Source organism: Trichosurus vulpecula, chromosome 2 (assembly GCF_011100635.1).
Source record: "Trichosurus vulpecula isolate mTriVul1 chromosome 2, mTriVul1.pri, whole genome shotgun sequence".
In the NCBI taxonomy this organism is placed as follows: Eukaryota; Metazoa; Chordata; class Mammalia; order Diprotodontia; family Phalangeridae; genus Trichosurus; species Trichosurus vulpecula.
The window spans coordinates 258,120,437-258,139,329 of NC_050574.1; the positions used below are offsets into that span (position 1 = coordinate 258,120,437).

Genomic DNA, 18,893 nt, shown 5'->3' on the forward strand with positions numbered 1-18,893 from the left:
CTCCTTCTGTCTTCTGCCCTCACCCCAATCCACCAAAAGAGTTCAAAGCCCTAAGTTCTTACACAGAAATTCAGATCTTTGCCTGTACTCCAATTTCAGTTCCACCCCAGAGAGCAAGAAACTGAGAGCTAAACATGCCAATCTCAACATCCAAATAGGTAGGGCATTCTGACTCTTCTATCCTGTCCAGAAAGTCTGAAATAGAGGGGAGCTCACTGGATCTGGAGCTAAGGACATTTTTGGACCTGCAACTGGGGCATAACGACATTGCTGGGAAGGTAGCTGGAGAGGACCACAGAGTCAGAGAGTTTGCACCAAGTCCAAGGCCCTGGGTCCTACCCAACACTGAGAACAGCAACAACAGAGCAAGAACAGTAAAACCAGCAATACTGCCTCAACACCAGAGCAAGATCTGGAGAGTGAAAGGGACAGATGAAGGATGACAACAAAGGGGGCAACAGCAGGGGGTGGAAATTCCTAACCTTTCATGGAAGGTCAATGCAAAAACAGCATTTAACAACAAAAAAAATTCAGTTCACGGTTAATCTGGCAGGAACACAGCTATTATAATTTCTACACCAAGGTTCAATACAACACAGAATATATAGGAATCCTCCTTTTAAAGAATATCAATACTCAAAATAAATGTCTTAATGTCCCAAAATTCAAATCCTAAAAAACTCCAAGAGAATGACAAATCAAAACGATTATTTATCGCAAGACAAAGTAGACTGATTAAAAACTGATTTGTACTTTTGTAAGCAGTTTATAACCTAAGAAACTATCCTATTTATTTTAATGGCAAAATTTATTGTTTCAATAGTTTTATAAGTTAGTTGATTTTGGAGAGGATCCTGGGAAGATGGTGGAGTAGGTCAGAAAATTTCAAGCTCTCAAGATTTTTCTCCACAAGAGATAAAATAGTGCCTCAAGGTGAACATAGAGCAGTGAAAATAAAGAGTAGGGACAAAACAAGATGGGGGGGGATCTGTAGAAAAATCCCTGGACCAGGTTTCCTCCCTCTGGAGAGCAAACACCTCTAGGCTAGGGGCCTCTTAAACAACAAGTGACAAGCCCTGGGGTTAGCTGGGTTGGGAGGCTGGCTGTTCACCAGTCACAGGAACTTTTACACCTGGGACAGGGAGGGGTGTTGTTCTTCTGAGCTAGGGAAGATCTAGGGAACTTTTGCTGACGAGGAACGCCAGACCCAGCTATGCTTTGGAGACTTGGTGGGGGCAAGAAGGAACCAGCACACACCCATATCCCAGCAATAGATGTGATTATAAAAACTAAACTATTACCAAAAAAAAATGCACAGGCAAAGGAAAAAGAATCCAACCATAGAGAGCTGTTATGGGAATAGGGAAGACCGGGTTTGTCTTCAGAGGAGGATAGTGAAGCAAAGAAACCCTTTTCTACCCCAAAGAGTAATGTCAAATGGTCACCTGCCCAAAAAGAATTCATTGAAGAACTTAAAAAAGACTTTAAAAATCAAATGAGAGAGATTGAGGAAAAACTAAAAACAAAAATAAGAATAATTCAAGACAAACAAGAAGATTATGAAAAGAAAGTCAACCAAATAGAAAAGGAGATCCAGAATCTTAAGGAAGAAAATGACTCCTTGAAAATCAGAATTGGGCAAGGGGAAACCAGTGAAGTTATAAGAGATCAAGTAATAAGAAACAAAATATTAAGAATGAAAAATAGAAGAGAATGTGAAACATCTCATGAGAAAAACAACGGATCTGGAGAACAGATCAAGATGAGAAAACAAGAGTAATCGGACTACCTGAAAGCTCTAATCAAAAAGAGAATCTTGATACAATAATACAAGAAATAACTTTTAAAAATTGTCCTGAAGCATTAGAATAAGAGAGAAAAGTAGAAACAGAAAAATCCATCGATCACCACCTGAAAGAGATACTACAAGGAAAGCTCACTGGAATATTATAGTCAAATTCTGAAACCTCCAGCTCAAGAACAAAATATTGCAAGCAACAAGAAAAAAAAATTTACATATGGCAGTGCCACAATTAGAATCACACAAAACCTAGCAGTGGTGACACTTAAAGATCACACGGTCTTGGAACACTTTGCAAAAGAACTGGGTTTCCAGCCTAAAATATCATACCCAGTAAAGCTAAGCATAATCCTGAATTTTAAAAAATGGAAATTTAATGAATTGTCAGACTTTCAGGTATTTGTTAAAAAAGAAAAAAAAACAATCTGAACTCAACAGAAGGTTTGACATACAAAAGCCAAAAGAAATATAAGATACACACCAATGACTAATTACAAGGGACTCAATAAGGATAGAATGTTTACTTTTTATGTATAAAATGTAAAACTTATGTCTAAGATTGTTTTTATTAATTAGGTAGCTTATAAGAAAGACTGGGCTAGACCAGAGTATGATATGACTTCATAAAGTAAAGTCATTCAAGAACAGTTAAGAGTAATTATCTTATACAAATGAGGGGAGAGAGGCAGAACCAATATAGAGGAATTAGATGGGGGGGGTGGCTATTAGTTCTGGAAACCTACTTTCATAGGGAATGGGTTTAAGAGGGGGAAAATACATATACATTTAGAAGAGGATAGAAGTCTTCTAAATTTAGAAAGAAGATTCTAAAGGGATAGGGAGGGGGAGAATAGGGTCTTTAGAGGAGAGGCAGAGGGAATAGGTTAAAAGGGGGATATAGAAGGGTGTTTATATTTAGGGGAATGGGAGGATAAGGGAAGAATCACTGGAGGGGGGTAGGTTAAGTAATAGGAGGGCAAGGTAGCAAGTAGAAGTAAAGTAGAGGAGTGAGAGAGAAAAAAAGAGAAACACACAAACAACAAAGATTAGGAGTAGAATCTTTGAGGGAAAGTATATGTTTATGTATGTATGTATGTGTATATATGTATACATGTATGTATATATCAATATCTATATATAAATATATCCATGCTTAATTGTAAGGAGGGGCATGGGGGTGGGAGGGGGAGAAAGTGGGGAAGAACAAAGTAAAAAATCTACAGCACAGAATAAAAGAAAATCTACAAGGAAGCAAAGAAATAATGGGTAGTTTTCAACATATTATACATTATTTAATATATAGGTTTCCTTGAAATGGGAAGTTATTGCTATATATACTGAATCCTCTTGTATGTTCTGCTTTGTACATGATATTTTTGTTATTTTATGTTTAAGGCTAATATTTAAGTTTATGTTTCTTTTTCTTTTCTTATTATATATTTAAGTTTCAGTATTTGTCTAAAATTTAAAAATTTAATTAAAAAATTAACTTATTTACCTGTAGCATCTATCTGTAAGTGGAGTAATAACCAAACGAGGAGTATTACCTAGGTATTCATATCCATATCGTAAACCAGCATTGATCATCTTTGTTTCCAAGTGATCCTCCTAAGATCAAGCAAATAAACAGAAGCAATAGAATTTATAAGTAGAATCTGACAAGTCAAATGAAAATTCCAACTTAGACTTTTCAGGAGGAAGTATATTGAAAAGAGCACTGAACTTGGGGTTAAAAGAGCTCAGTTATGGTCCTAGTTTGGTCACTAATTATCTAGATGGCTTTGGAAAGCTAGTTCTCCTATCTAGGCCTCAATTCCCACATTGGTAAAATGTGTGCTTGGCTCTATGTGATCTAGATCTAGATTCCCCCCAGCTCCAAAATTCTATTATTCTGACAATCTTTATAAAAAATTCTTGGGGTTGTAAGATATAGGTTGTGAAATAAAATTAGTATCTTTAACAGGGAAGCTTTCAAAGTTATGTACTGTTTCAAATTAGAGTATGTTTATTGTGAACATATTTTTATGATCTTAGTTATCCTGTGATTTCAAACATTCTCCTCAAATAAAGTGCAATAACCTGATGAAACTTTGAGTTTATAGGAGAAGAAGGGCTAATTCTTAAGGATGAAAGGGATTAAATAGTAAGGATAGGAAGAGGAAAACTCAAAGAAAAGGAGAAGAAAGCAGGTGAGGAGGCCAGGTAAATGAGGTAGATAAGTCACATGGGATAAGATAGAGCAAAGGAGTAAAGGTCATTGTAAGTGAACCAATTGGTAAAACAGGTAAGAGACTGTGAGAAAAGAGAAAGGAAGTAGAGTGTGGTTATCGAGTTGTTAAAAGGTGATAGGCTGCAAAGGTCTTAAGAAAGTGAAAAGTGAACACTCAAGTAGTTCAAAAAAAATAAGGCTGGGTCTCAATCAGTAAGGAAGAGGGAAGGGTGATGTGGGGTAACATTGAGTGTATCAAGTTTATCTCTGGGCCTAAGCCAAGTGGCAGTTGTCTACAATGGTCTCTCCTCCACCGAAGAAGTGAAAAAACTCAAGGAATAACTCTTAACTTCAAAGGATCCAGGACAAGGAAGTGACCTTTAAAAAAATACAAACAGGAAAAAATAAAATGGAACCAGGAACAGAGCTTCAGAGGAAAAAATAAATGGAGGGATTTGAAGTGGAAGACTGAAAATCTGACTCTGGCCAAGAGGCCAGGGAGTGGAATAATATTCTAGAAATGATGAAGGGAAGGAAGACGATAACTGTACAATTCAAACTAAAAACAAATTTTAGGATCTTCCTGAAGAGAAGAGAGATGTTTGTTCTAAGAAGGGGGCAGCTGCTGATCCTTCAAGGAATGATGAAGTAGAACCAAAGCATGTATCAGGTAAGAAGTCACCCAGACAGGAAAGGTCAGAGGAAAAGGAGGAGAGTGCTGGTGTTTAATGCTTTTTGTGCTGAGAGGATAGGAAAACAACTATTTATTGACTATGATAATAGCCTTAAGAAAGTTTTCTCTTCATAAGACATGCATTTGATATATAACAGAAAACTTCTGAAGACTTATTTCAACAGACAACTATGAGTCACTTTTGGTGATTCACACGTTCACTAAAAATATTGTTAGAAGGAATCTGGAAAGTATTGGCAGCAATTACAAAGCCTTGCTCAAGAAAATGAATAGGAACAGAGACTGTATTTTCCTCATTGCTGACCATTTAAATCAAAGGATGCAGAAGAGAAATACCAACTTGGAAAGAAAACACTGGCTTAAAAAAAGATATCTACAAAAAGGATTTGAATTTCTTAACCACAGCTTAAAATTTACAAATGACAAACTTCTGGCTCAGGATCATAATTGTAATGCACCCCACAAAGGCTGGTGCATTTGTGAATCTAATCAGGAAGGCTTTAGACTAAAAAAGGCCAGGGAAGAAAAAAAAAACTGTCTTACTACAGAAAATAATGACAAAAAGGGAAAAGATTAGTAGTTCAGATACCCAGAACCACACGGGAAACAAAATCCAAGGAAGGTAGTAAAACCCATGGCCTTAAATGTCTATTCCCAAATGCCCAAAGTTTAGGCAACATGCAGGAGGAAAGAGGTCCTAATGAAAGGAACTAATTGAGACCTCACATCTATCACCTAGGTATGGTAGGATGAAAACCATGAGTGGAATAAGTATCTGGATGGATCTCCTGTATTCAAAAGGGATGGGATAGATAAAGGGAGTGAAGGGTAGTACTATACATTAGGGAATTATATTCATGTGAGGAAACCCAGATTGGGCAGTGGAAATGGACTGGAGAGTATTTGGAGGATGACCTAATGGAAGGATCAACATAAATTATGTTGCCATCTGAGCATACTACTGACCACCTGGAAAGAGGAAACAGATGAAAAGTTCAGGAAACATCATAGCCCTGGCACAGAGGTATAAATGGGTAACAATGGAGGACTTCTATTATCCAGAATTCTAGAGCTCTCTTCCTTTCCCAAAAGTAGACCATCTTGTTTCTTGACTTATCAACAATTTCATCCTTCAAAAGGCAATGGAAACAACCAAGGGAAATTCTATAGAAGATACAGTTCTCATCAACTAGTTTTAGGAACTAGTGGCTGGAATAGAAATGATGAAAACTTTGGGAGGAAGCGATCACTCCTTCATAAAGTTTGTGATAGAAAAGAGGAAATCTGAGTTTAGACTGATATGTACCCTAGATATTAGGAGGGCAGATATCAAAGGGTTCAGAAGGAAATGTAGACTCTCACAGACTAAAATTCAACAGGGCAAGTTAGCCCAGGAGAAATGAGAATCTATTGATAATGAAATCTGCAAGACATAAAGGTAATTATAAGAACATGGCACAATTCCATAACATCAGGGCTAGGAATGCAAAAGCTTGTAATGAGATGAAGCTAGGGAGAAATGCCAATGTTTGGGGGTGTGACACTAAGATGGCAGAGGAAAAAAAAGGGACTTGCCTAAGCTCTCTCCAAAACCTCTCCAGGCAACTTTAAATAATGCCTCAAAACAAATTCTGAAGTAGCAGAATCCACAAAAGGATAGAAACAATTTTTTCCCACCCAAGACAACTTAGAAGATCAGTAGGGAAGGTCTATTGCCTCAGGGCGAGAATAGAGCACAAGTCCAGCCCAGGCCATCCCCCAGGAAACCAGCCGTAGGCTAGGGTGGGGGCAGGGGAGTGCAACTGAATCAGTGGTGGCTTCTAGACCTTTCAGTATACAGATAGTAAGGGGGTCAGACAACTGGTCAGAAGGAGATTACAGTGGTCCTTATGCTGGCTCCAGGGTCAGGACTCTATTGCACTGTCCATACTTGGATCTAGGTTGCAGTCCTGCATCTCAGTGCCAGGTTGAGGAGGAACACTAGTGCACCAGAGATTTTGGCCATAGGGGAGCTAGGACCCTAGTTAGAGTTCCAGGGCAGAAAAGAGTGCTTGTGGTCACTCACAGTCCAGAGTACAAGCCAGGAGAGTAGTAAACACACCTCTTCCTAGATCATACCATGTTGGAAGAACCAAAAACTTATGGGTCCCCAGAATTATCTTTGAAAAGAGCAGCACAAAAACCCTAAAGCCTGGGACAGTGCACCCTCTACTCTGGAAGAAAAGCCCCATTTCATCATAGAGTTAAAAATTAAAAATTGGTTGGAAAAATGAGCAAACAGCAGAAAAAGATCCTGACTATATAGAAAGTTACTATGGTGACAAGGAAAATCAAAACACAAACTCAGAAGAAGACAACAGAGTCAAAACTGTTGCATCCAAAACCTCAAAGAAAAATACGAACTGGTCTCAGGCCATGGAAGAACTCAAAAAAGAGTTTAAAAATCAAGTAAGACAGGCAGAGAAAAAACTGGGAAGAGAAATGAGAGTGAGGCAAGAAAATCATGAAAAAAGAGTCAACAGGTTGCTAAAAGACGATATCAAAAAAATACTAAAGAAAATAAGACTTTAAAAAACAGAATAGGCCAAATGGTAAAAGAGGCACAAAAGTTCGTTGAAGAATTCCTTAAAAAGTAAAATTGTTCAAGTGGAAAAGGAGGTACAAAAGCTCACTGAAAAAAATAATTCCTTAAAAATTAGAATCTAGCAAGTGGAAACTAATGACTTTATGAGACACCAAGAAACAATAAATCAAAAGAATGAAGAATGTTTTTAAAAATGTGAAATAGCTCATTGGAAAAACAACTAATATGGAAAACAGATTTAGGAAAGATCATTTAAGAATTATTGGACTTCTGAAAGCCATAATAAAAAAAAAGCCTAGCATCACCTTTCAAGAAATTATCAAGGAAAACTGCCCAGATATCCTAAAACCAGAGGGTAAAATAGTCATTGAAAGAATCTGCCAATCACCTCCTGAAAGAGATCCCAAAATGAAAACTCCCAAGAATATTATAGCCAAATTCCAGAGCTCCCACATCAAGGAGAAAATACTGCAAGCAGTTAAAAAGAAACATTTCAAATATAATGGAGCCACAATCAGGATAACACAAGATTTAGCAGTTTCTACATTAAAGGATCAGAGGGTTTGGAATATGATACACTGCAAAAAGAGGGCAAAAAGAGTTAGGATTACAACCAAGAATCACCTACCCAGCAAATTGAGTATAATCCTTCAGGGGGAAAATGGAAATTAAATGAAATAGAGGACTTAAAAAAGCAGTCCTGATGAGAAAACCAGAGCTGAATAGAAAATCTGATTTTCAAATATAAGACTCAAGAGAAGCATAAGAGATCCAATAAGGTTAAACTGTTTATATCTCTACAAGGGAAAATGATACTTGTTACTCCAAAAAACTTTCTCATTATCAGGGCACTTAGAAGGAATATACATAGACAGGGGGCATGAGTGTGAGTTGAATATGATGTGGTTATCTAAAAAAACAAAATTAAGGTGTGAGAAAGAGGGATGCACTGGGAAAAGGGAGAGGGAGATGGGGTAAATTATCGGACATAAAAGAGGCATGAAAGAGCTTTTACAATGGAGGGGAAATGGGAGGGGGGGTAGTACATAAACCTTACTCTCATCAGAAATGGCTCAAAGAAGGAATAACATACACACTTATTTGGGTGTAGAAATCTATCTTACTGTACAGGAAAGTAATAGGGGAAGAGGATTGGGGGAAGGGTGCTGAGAAAAGGGAGGACAGATTAGGGGAGGTAAAAGTCAGAAGCAAAACACTTTTGAGAATAGACAGGGTGAAATGAGAGAGAGAGTAGGATAAAGAGGAAGAAAACAGGAAGGAGGGAAATACATAGTAATCATAACTGAAAAAAATGTTATACCATTTCTCCAATAACGACCTCATTTCTCAAATATATAGAGAATTAATTCAAATTTACTGAAATAAGAGCTATTTCTCAATTGATAAATAGTCAAAATGGATATGAACTGGCAGTTTTCAGATGAAATAATCAGTTATCTGTAGTCATATGAAAAAATGCTCTAAATCACTATTGACTAGAGAAATGCAAAGTAAAACCACTGTGAGCTATCACCCCACACCTATCAGATTGGCTAATATGACAGCAAAGGAAAATGACAAATATTGGAGGGGATATGGGAAAATTGAAACACTAATGCACTGTTGGTGAAGTTTTATACTGATCCAACCATTCTGTAAAGCAATCTGGAACTGCACCCAGAGGGCCATACAACCACGCATACCTTTTGACCAAGGAATATCACTTTTAAGTTTGTATCCCAAAGAGATAGAAAACAAAAAAGAAAGGGACCCATATGTACAAAAATATTTATAGCAGTTCTTTTAGTTTAGTTTAGTTCTGTTTTTGAGGGGGGAAGGCAGGACAAATGGGGTTAAGTGACTTGCCCAAGGTCTCACAGCTAGTAAATGTGTCAAGTGTCTGAGGTCAGATTTGAACTCAGGTCCTCCTGACTCCAGGGCTGGTGCTCTACTCACTGCGCCACCTAGCTTCCCTGAACAGTTCTTTTAGTGGTGACAAAAAATTGGAAATTGGGGTGATGTCCATCAATTGAGGAATGGCTGAACAAGTTATATATGATTGTGATGGGATACTATTGTGCTATAAGAAATGACAAGAAGGATGCTCTCAGAAAAACCTGGAAAGACTTATGTGAACTGGTACAAAGGGAAGCGAGCAGAACCATGAAAATAACATACATATTAACATGAATATTGTGTGATGATCAACTGTGAATGACTTAGTTCTTCTCAGCAATACAATGACTCAAGGCAATTCTCAAGTACTTATGATGAAAAATGCTATCCACCCCCAGAGAAAAAAATAATGGAGTCTGAATGCAGATCGAAGCGTACTTTATTTTTCTTGTTTTTTTTGTCTATGTTTTCTTTCACAACATGACTAACATAGAAATGTTTTACATGACTACACATGGGCAATTTATATCAAATTGCTTGCCTTCTCAATAAGGGAAGAAAAGATGGAGGAAGGGAGAGAATTTGGAACTCAGAAATTTTTTAAATGAATGTCAAAAAAATTTTTTGCATGTAATTAGGGAAAAAATAAAATATTAAAAATTTTTAAAAGTATTCCTCAGTTTCTAAAGAATGTTTTTTATTTCAACCAATGGAACTGTTTTCTGTGATGTAGAGGGTGGTCAGAAGAACCAAATTCTCAGACAGGTAGAATATGATGAAGACTACCTTGGTCAGGGAAATAAGAAGTTTCTGGGAGGTAAAGGTCCTTAAACAGACACCCTGGGAAGTACTCTGCATACACAGTGAAAACTTCTTCTATGCTTCTAGGAAGTGGAGAAGCTGCTTCAACCTGCTTTTCAAGCTTTTATGTGCTTTCTGAAGGGCCTTGATGGTTTTATTTCAGTTGGGTGTTGTGTATGTTTATTATGCCTGCTACCAGGGAGACTGTAAGGCTAAGGATCTGAACTCAGGAATTCTGAGTTGTAACGGGCTAAGCTGATTAGGTATCCTCATTAATTAAGCATTAATATGGTGTGTCTTTACGAACAGGTGCCACCAACTTGCCTAAGGAAGGAAAAATCAGATAAGCTAGAAAATGCAACAGGTCATCAGAGTAGGATCAGGCTAGTGAGCCAGGGCAAGATAAGGACACCCAGTTTATAAAAGGAAAAAAAGGAAAAAAAAAAAGGAAGAGGGGATTGAAAAGGAAAGAGGAAAGAGAGTAAAACTCTCCATAGCACAGCTAATTGTGTAGGTTACTTTTTCCTGGACTTGTGTTTGTCCTTTGTTCTTGAAGAGGACATGACATCAGGCAAATGATGACATGACTTGCAGCTGACTTTGATTGGAGTGAAGGAGAGCTGTGCAAGGTCACCAGTTTCACTTTCTTCTCCAGAGCCATCTGGGTGTAGTGGTCTGATATTCATCAGGATGGCTGGAGATGGCCTAAGATGCACTGGGAGACTCTGGCCCTTGTAGGCTAAGGTCTTTTCAGGTTCTCACTTTGAGTGAGGTAATGCCCATTCAGTGAATGGGCCTGGACTAATTGTCACTTGTAGCACCCTACAATCAAGGCCCTCTACTCTAGTATCTCTATCTGGAGAACCCAAAAAGTGGCAAAAGGTTCCAGCATTGTCTGAACTACTCATTGAGGGATGGAGGGGGAGTTATTTTGGTATGTGGTAGTGTCACCAATGTTTGTCTGTGATTATAGGTAATTAACAGGTCCTGAAGAAGAGAATAACCTGGAGAAAAATAACTAGAGAGCTATGCCGATTATAGCCAGGATTCATCAGTACCAACAAAATTAGAGGAGGTGTGGGCAGGAGTTACAAAAAAGAAGCCAATGAGGCAGTGAAACAAGTACTGGAGCAGGGGGTGGAGGGAAGTGGGAGGCTTCAGTATAGAGTTGGCACAGTGGAAACATCACAATTGGCAAATAAGTCTGTCTCACATAATATTATCTGAACAATGAGGACTGTTTTTTTATTTGAGCTTCACAACAACTTTACTACTCCACTATCATTTCTCCTTCTTGTCTCCATTGGGTAAGCAGGTAGTAATTCAAAGATAAATTGCACATTATGGCAATGAGCATCTTTTGATGGCCTGGCACAGCCTGGACAGTGATGTACCATCTGTTTTTTAAAACTGTTGATCTCTGTTGGATCCTAGTAGCTGTTCAAGATCTAGTGCCAGAGGTGTGTTGGTTTTGTTTTTTCACAGAATCAATGCATTTTAGAACTGGAAGAGACTCAGCAATGAGTCAGCAATATAAGAGCTCTTAGCTTTATTTTTATATTGTGGCAGTCTGATGGTACCCATGGACTCTTTCTCAGAGTAATGTTTCTAAATACATATAGGAAACTTAATTATATTGAAATAAGGTTATCAAAATATTTTCAAATACAAATTTATGGATCCCAGATTAAGAACCTTTGGTCTATTCCATCATTTTTATTCTTCTCATTCTGAAAATGCGAAAACTGAGAAATCTTATCATTTCAACACATAGAGGGATAGAAAATGTCTGAGTCAGGAGAAAAATCTGCTAATCAAATATTTTAAATTTTAATTATATTTTTAAACTTTTGTTTTTAACTCATGTCTTTTAATTTATCCTTTTAAAACTCTTCACTTTGTACTTTATACTTTTTAAGCTCTCTGAAATTCAGGGCTCTTTCCACTACATCATATCTATGACCTATCATTGTCATTATGTAAATATCGATTTCAGCATGAACAGATGCTATTTCTGCACTAGAGCATAATCATATCTGAGCCCCATAAAGACAGACACTCTGGAACACAAGCTGCAGAGGACAACATATATATGTGTATGTGTGTGTGTGTGTGTGTGTGATACATAGACACACACATGTATATGTGTGTATATCATACATATAGCAATCCAGTGACTAGTATATATACATAATAATACATATTATATACACATATATGTTCTTCATATATCCATATGCATATGTACATATGTGATATATATACACACATACTTATATATAGCAAGAAAGAATTCTTTTTGCTATCACTCCTGAAATGATAAAATTTCTGTTTATAATATTAAAAATGTTTTCCATAACATGATCTTTATAAAACATTGGAAATAAAGGCTTTGAACTAGACCTATCAAAACTCAGTAACTTGTATGGAAAACATGAAATCTATAGCTATGCAGCATGTGGTCATACTCACTTGTTGCCCAGAACCATGACCTATGATAAATCTCACCATTTTGCAATATAAATATTATTTAAGAACACCTCTGGAGATGCAGCCATAGGTGCCATTACATTGCACGTTTCTACTAAAAGAAGGTAACAACATATATACTAACTACTTGTAAAGCTAATGATTCTCGTTGTGGGATATCTCTTCCTGATTAGCCTATAACAGATAACTGAATGATCATTTCAATATGAGTTCCTAAAAAAAATTATGACTATATACTTGCTAGTTAGGAAACTTTCTTTAACTAAGGAATAAAAATAATGAAATAGTACCACTGTGAGAACGAAAGAGATATGAGGTGTGTGAAAGGGTAGACTGTAAAACCATGCAAATGTAAGGTATTATTATTAATCATGCTTACATTGCAAAATGGAGGACATGCCAAGCAGCTTTTAGCTAAACACATATACATATTAAAGGAAGGAATTTGGAACAAAGGATTGACAAAGAAACGCTGGAACATCTGATTTTTTTGTTCTCACCTAATCTTCTCCTTTTCCTTTGAATAGGAGACAAACATGTTGGGAGGTGAGGAAAATTCAGGGGATCACAAAGCAACTTCTCATGGAATTTTGTGGAAAGGCCACTCTTAAAAAACAATTCTGCAGGTGGGCAATCAGGAACCGATGAAAGTTAAAGGTATCTGTCCAACCCTAAGTCTGACAGAAGCTTGGGAAAAGACATACTGCTCCCAAACTGGAAGAGGAAGGAAAAGAAGTAGACCTGAAGGCTAAAAATTGTGGCCATCTTCCCTCACTGAAAGAAGTGAAGCTTAAACCTCTGGATTCTCAGCTAAAAGAGAGATGGTACAGCCCATTCTTACTCCTAGGGAGACGAGACAGGACCTCAGCTAAGGACTTCCAACTGAACACCAAAAACTGGTAACAGGTAGAAGCTTTGCTATTCTATGCCCAGGGGAGTAACACCCTAGCAGCAACCAATTGACTAGTGAAGCAGCACCTAGCAATGACCCTCAATTCCCAAGAGCAGCTCCTTAATAGAGTATATGACCCATATGAGAACACCAAGAACCAGCTCAGTGGGAACAGCTTGATGACATCACCAAATAGTGTACTCCAGGCTTATGGGGGAAATGTTCTATTTGTTCCCTTCCCTTAAAAAATACCAAGCCTCCTCATCTTGCCCACACTGGGAAATCCCACTACTGATCAGCACAGGAATTTTGACCGGCTTCTTTTCCAAACTGGGCTGGATTTTCACCCCATCTTAGGCAACCCTGTAACCCCTTGTTTCCAGGACCTCATCATACTGATGCTGAACCTAGTGTGTATACCTGAAGGGCATAACCCACCACTGCTAAGAGCTCCTCTGCTTAAGAGATGTGCCAGTCTCGGCCTCCCTAATAGCTGGGATCACAAATGCCACTCCACCTGGTTATTTTTTTTCAACGCTTTTTCATTAAATGCCTTTGCTTTGAGCTAACTGTGTCTTCTGATGCAGACTCAGAGATTACCTAGAACCTAGGTAGTATACACCCTGTCTGGGGTTCCCATGTGTGAGAAGGTGCCACATAAATATAGGATCTTCTAAAAAGTCTAAAATCGCACTTAAGACAATCGTGATACCCTGTATATTAGAACTTGTAAAATCCAATTTCAGGCTGGACTAATTCTAACTCTGTAGATTCAGCAAGTACAAATGGCAGATAACAGTAATTAAAAGAATAATTTTTATTTTAAAACTATATATTATATATAGCTATTGGTTACTTTAATCTGCACTCTGCCAAATGATTGGTTGTGTTTATTCTATCATCAGCAAAAATGTCTGCATTAGTAAGGCTATTCTCTATGTCAGCAGGCAAGCATAAATTGAAAAGCTATGAACTAAAATTTATAATGAGATTCATTGCTATTACTTACAATCCAGTAGTACCTAAGCTGACTTAACCACTCGAAGTCACTATCATCACCGACTTTTTTTTTCACAAGAGATGCAAGAACATCTCTAGCATGGACATCCAGCACCACTAATGCTCCAAGAGTCACTCGATTCTGCTTAGACAGTTTTCCACGAACTAAGGTGACGATGTCATCAATCTGCCTAGAATTCTGATCTAGATAATCCTTAAGAGCCTGGAAGATAACAGAGGAAACAGTTATTCAATATAAAATGACACTTCTTGAAATTAATAACGATAATGACTATTTAATGAGAAGCTAACTTTATATAGTGCTTTACATGATGAAGTAGATGTTACTACCTCCGTTTTACAGATGAGGAAACTGAGGCTGAGAGCAGCTAAGTGGCTTGACCATGGGGGTAAAGATAGCAAGCATCAAAGGCAGGATTCAAATTCAAGCCTCCAAACTCAAAGTCCAGTGCCCCAGCTACCATGCCACTGACATACCAATTCTGGTCACTTATGTTAGCAAAAAAGTAAACATTCTATTCACTTATGCTTATTATCATAACTACCATTCTATATAATGCAAAAAACATAAATTATTCTTATTGCATTGGTCTTACAGTAATACTAAATAAAGTGATGATGGAAAGGCTCCAAGTTTCCTTTATTTTCTTGGGCTCACTAAAAACTTAGGATCTTGTTTCTCAGTTATACTGACCCAAATTTTAATGATGAGCTCATTCTAGAGTCAGACCTTAAGAAAAATGGCCCATGGCACTCAAACTCACTAAAATGGTTTGTACCAGAAAGTATAGTGAGAAATATCATGGACCAAAAAACATATTACACATTAAAAGTTTGGTTTGTGAATACAGTATTAAGGAATTTAGTTATTCTTAAAAGGCATTTAAAAATTATTATAAGCATAGCGAGTCACGAAATCAACATATTGTAAGCAAAAAGGAAAAGCTCTAAAGGGTTTCTAAGCACCACTTCAAATGACCTGGCAGGGTGGTGGACTGCTGCGATACAGTAAGAAGAGAAGAACTAAGCTGGCATGCAGCATTAAAAACTGCAGACACTCTAAGCAAAGGCATCACAGAATCAGAATCACAGAATATTAGAGCTGGAAGGGACGTGAGAGAACATTTAGTCCAACGTTTTCACTTTACAGATAAAGCAACTAAAAAGATCACAGAGGCGACTCGCCCAAGGTTATACAACCAGGAAGTGTCAGAAACTAATTCAGAGGCAAGTCTTCTAAGTCTAGAGCTCTTCCTCCTATCTACACCATATTTCCAGAAAAGAAATCTAGGAAACAGAATAATAAACACTGCCAGTACTTAGCACAGTGCCTGGCACATAGTAGGTACTTAATTAATGCTCATTGACTTGACTTGACTTGACCCTCAAATCTCCAGCCTTTGTGATTCTGAAACCCCTAGCTGATATCAGAGGCAAGATTTGAAACTAGGGCTTTCCTGGTAGCTATGACAGTCTTTTATCCCCTAAACACCACACTGCCTCCCAGAGGATGAATTCCAAGTATAAATATTTGATTATATTATAGTTATTAAAGTTCCCAATGCTTTGACCCCATTACAAATTATTTTTTTTTTAAATTTCTTTATTTATTTTTAGTTTACCACACATGGCTCTACATAGTTTTGAGTTCCAGTTTTTCTCCCCTCCCTCCCCCCTCCCTCCCCAAAACGGCATGGAATCTCATATAACTGTCATGTATAACTTCGCATTGAATTATTTTATGCACTAGTCAAGTCGTGGAGAAGAATTTTGACCAATGGAATGAATCATGAGAAAGAAGAAACAGAACCAAAAAAAAAAAACCCAAAAACAAAAACAAAAAAGAAGCAAAAAAGGCGAGCATGTAGTGCGCCTCGATCTGTATTCAAACTTCGCAGTTCTTTCTCTGGATGAAGATAGCATTCTCCATCGTGAGTCCCCTGGAGTTGTCCTTGCCCCTTAGGTTGCTGAGAAAAGTGCAGTATGTCAGGGTTAGTCCTCACGGAATCCATATATCTGTGGCTGTGCACAACGTTCTCCTGGCTCTGCTCTGCTCACTCAGCATTATGTCGTGTAGGTTTTTCCAGGTTGTTATGAAGTCTGCATCATCCCCATTTCTTATGGTACAATAGTATTCCATCACCTTCATATACCACAGCTTGTTCAGCCATTCCCCAATTGATGGGCATCCCTTTGATTTCCAATTCTTAGCTACCACAAAAAGAGCTGCTATAAATATTTTTGTACATATGGGTCCATTTCCCGCTTGTGTGATTTCTTTGGGATACAACCCTAGAAGTGGTATTGCTGGGTCAAAGGGTATGAACATTTCTATAGCCCTTTGGGCATAGTTCCAAACTGCTCTCCAAAATGGCTGGATCAGCTCACAACTCCACCAGCAATGCAACAATGTTCCAATTTCCCCACATCCTTTCCAGCATTTATCATTTTCCTGTTTTGTTATATTAGCCAATCTGACAGGAGAGATGTGGTATCTAAGAGTTGTTTTGATTTGCATTTCTCTAATCAGTAGTGATCCAGAGCATTTTTTCATATGCCTGTAGATAGCTTTAATTTCTTCCTCTGAAAATTATTTTGAAACTCCATGGTTTACATGAGACACCCCCAACTGATAGGCAATATCCAGATTTACATGACTGACTAAAAGATTAACAGCTACTGACACAACTAACCCAACCAGAAGAGAGACCGTCAAGGCCAAAAGTCACTGCGAGAAGCCTCCTTCTATGTCAGCACACTCTTCTCTTCCACACCCCTCCCCCTGGCACATTACTATCACTACTCATTAAAGGTTATCTTGCAGAATCTGCAGGTACCTCCACACTAACTTGTACTGTTGGCACTTGTCTCCCACAGACATGCCCGTTTATCAAATTACTTTTTTCACATGTAATTAAGAATATTTACCTCTAGGCCATTCTTAATAGACGTTTGTACTTCAGATGTCCAAAAGATCTGAGATACACAAAGAACTGTTTGCCCAGGCCATTCCCTTACCCAATTAATACGTTCATTTTGGGGGTAGGCAGCAATTGCTTCTCTAATCACCTGATCAAAAAAGAAAACACTACAGTTCAATCGCATTGTGTTTTATTTGAACAGAATTATTGAGTAAAAATTAATACTAAATATCAAAATACTAAACAATGTGACAACTTAAAAAAACCCAAACCACAATTTCTTAAGGTACCATGCAATATGATTTTACAAATAAAACTTAATCTTATGAATATATGAAGACAGCAAAACTATCAAATGTATGGATGCTTCGCTCATGGCATTATCAATCTGAATGAAATATTTTGTCCAAATTAATTCAACCCTTGCTTCCCTCCTCTTTACTACACCCCAGTCCCCAATCCAATTACAAACCCTGTGGGTGAGGAGCATATATAAAGAAAGCGCTAAGACTCTGATGAGGAGCTCCTGAAATGCAAGGGAACTTCCTTACAGGCTATTTTCATTGCTTTTACTTGGGGATTACTAAATACTTTTTTATTAAAGAAATTGCATATCATAACCTTCAGGCTTTAAGTGGTCCATTGCACCAGACTTAGAATCATAAACCTAGTATATTTTCTAGTGACTTATAACACTTAACCAAAAAAAAATGGCACCAGATATAAAATCCTAAGAAGACAGACAACTTAATATGTGACAGTCATCAGAACTAGCTTTTTGATGATGAATTCCTGTTACCATTTTGGATGTCTAAGCTAGGTGGAATGTTATGCTAAATTTTAAAATTTTAACTATGCTTTAATAACTAAATATAAATTCATCTGTAATTTTCTTTAAATAATGAGAAACACGAGGTGCCCATGTGCATAGCCTACTCACATAGAAACATTTTCTGTTTTTCATGTTTCACATTATATTTCTTTGCATATTTCTCTTTTTGTCTATTTTGCTGCCTCCTCTAAAATTCTTCTCCAATGTCTCATCATAGCATGGATGTGACCTTGGTTTCCAGAAGGCTAGGTCACAGGAACATAAACTCTGGTAGGTCTTAGAAGCTGGAAAGTCTATAAGTGAAGGCCCATGAAGAGATCGTATATCTATCTATATGTTAGTTCAGCCTAGATACACATATTTGTGCAGAGACATGTCATCAGAAAAATGGCCACCTGGTGCTGAATTTTCCAGCCATGGCAATTTTTGAAAGGTTGTAATCTGAGTCAGTAGAGAAAGTGTCCATGCAAATAAAATAAAAACTTCTTTGATGCATCATGGTAGAGCAAAAACATTTCACAACCTCCTATGTGTGCAAATATTTTGAGAAAAAAATCACATTCTCCAATAATTGTAAATAATCTCCATTCATCACTTTTTTTTGGACTACTTTGAAATAACCACCAAAGGCTCCAGAAGAAGCTTCTGCAAATACAATGTACTTTGACAGGGAAAATGTTAAACTGCACACATTGTACTGTGCATATAGGAACACCTGGCAGCTTACCACCCCCTTTAAAAGAAGGAGGAAGG

At 37.5% G+C, this 18,893-nt stretch overlaps 1 protein-coding gene across 1 annotated transcript in view; it reads right to left on the reverse strand.

The window, feature by feature from the left end:
* Positions 1-18,893, reverse strand: part of DNAH7 (dynein axonemal heavy chain 7) — a 312,783-nt gene that overhangs the window by 192,683 nt on the left and 101,207 nt on the right. The window contains exons 21-23 of the mRNA XM_036744029.1: positions 17,316-17,456; positions 14,377-14,589; positions 3,300-3,409 (exon numbers count right to left, since the gene is read on the reverse strand). Of these exons, the coding sequence (XP_036599924.1) occupies positions 3,300-3,409; positions 14,377-14,589; positions 17,316-17,456 (464 nt within the window). The remainder of the gene's footprint in view (positions 1-3,299; positions 3,410-14,376; positions 14,590-17,315; positions 17,457-18,893) is intronic.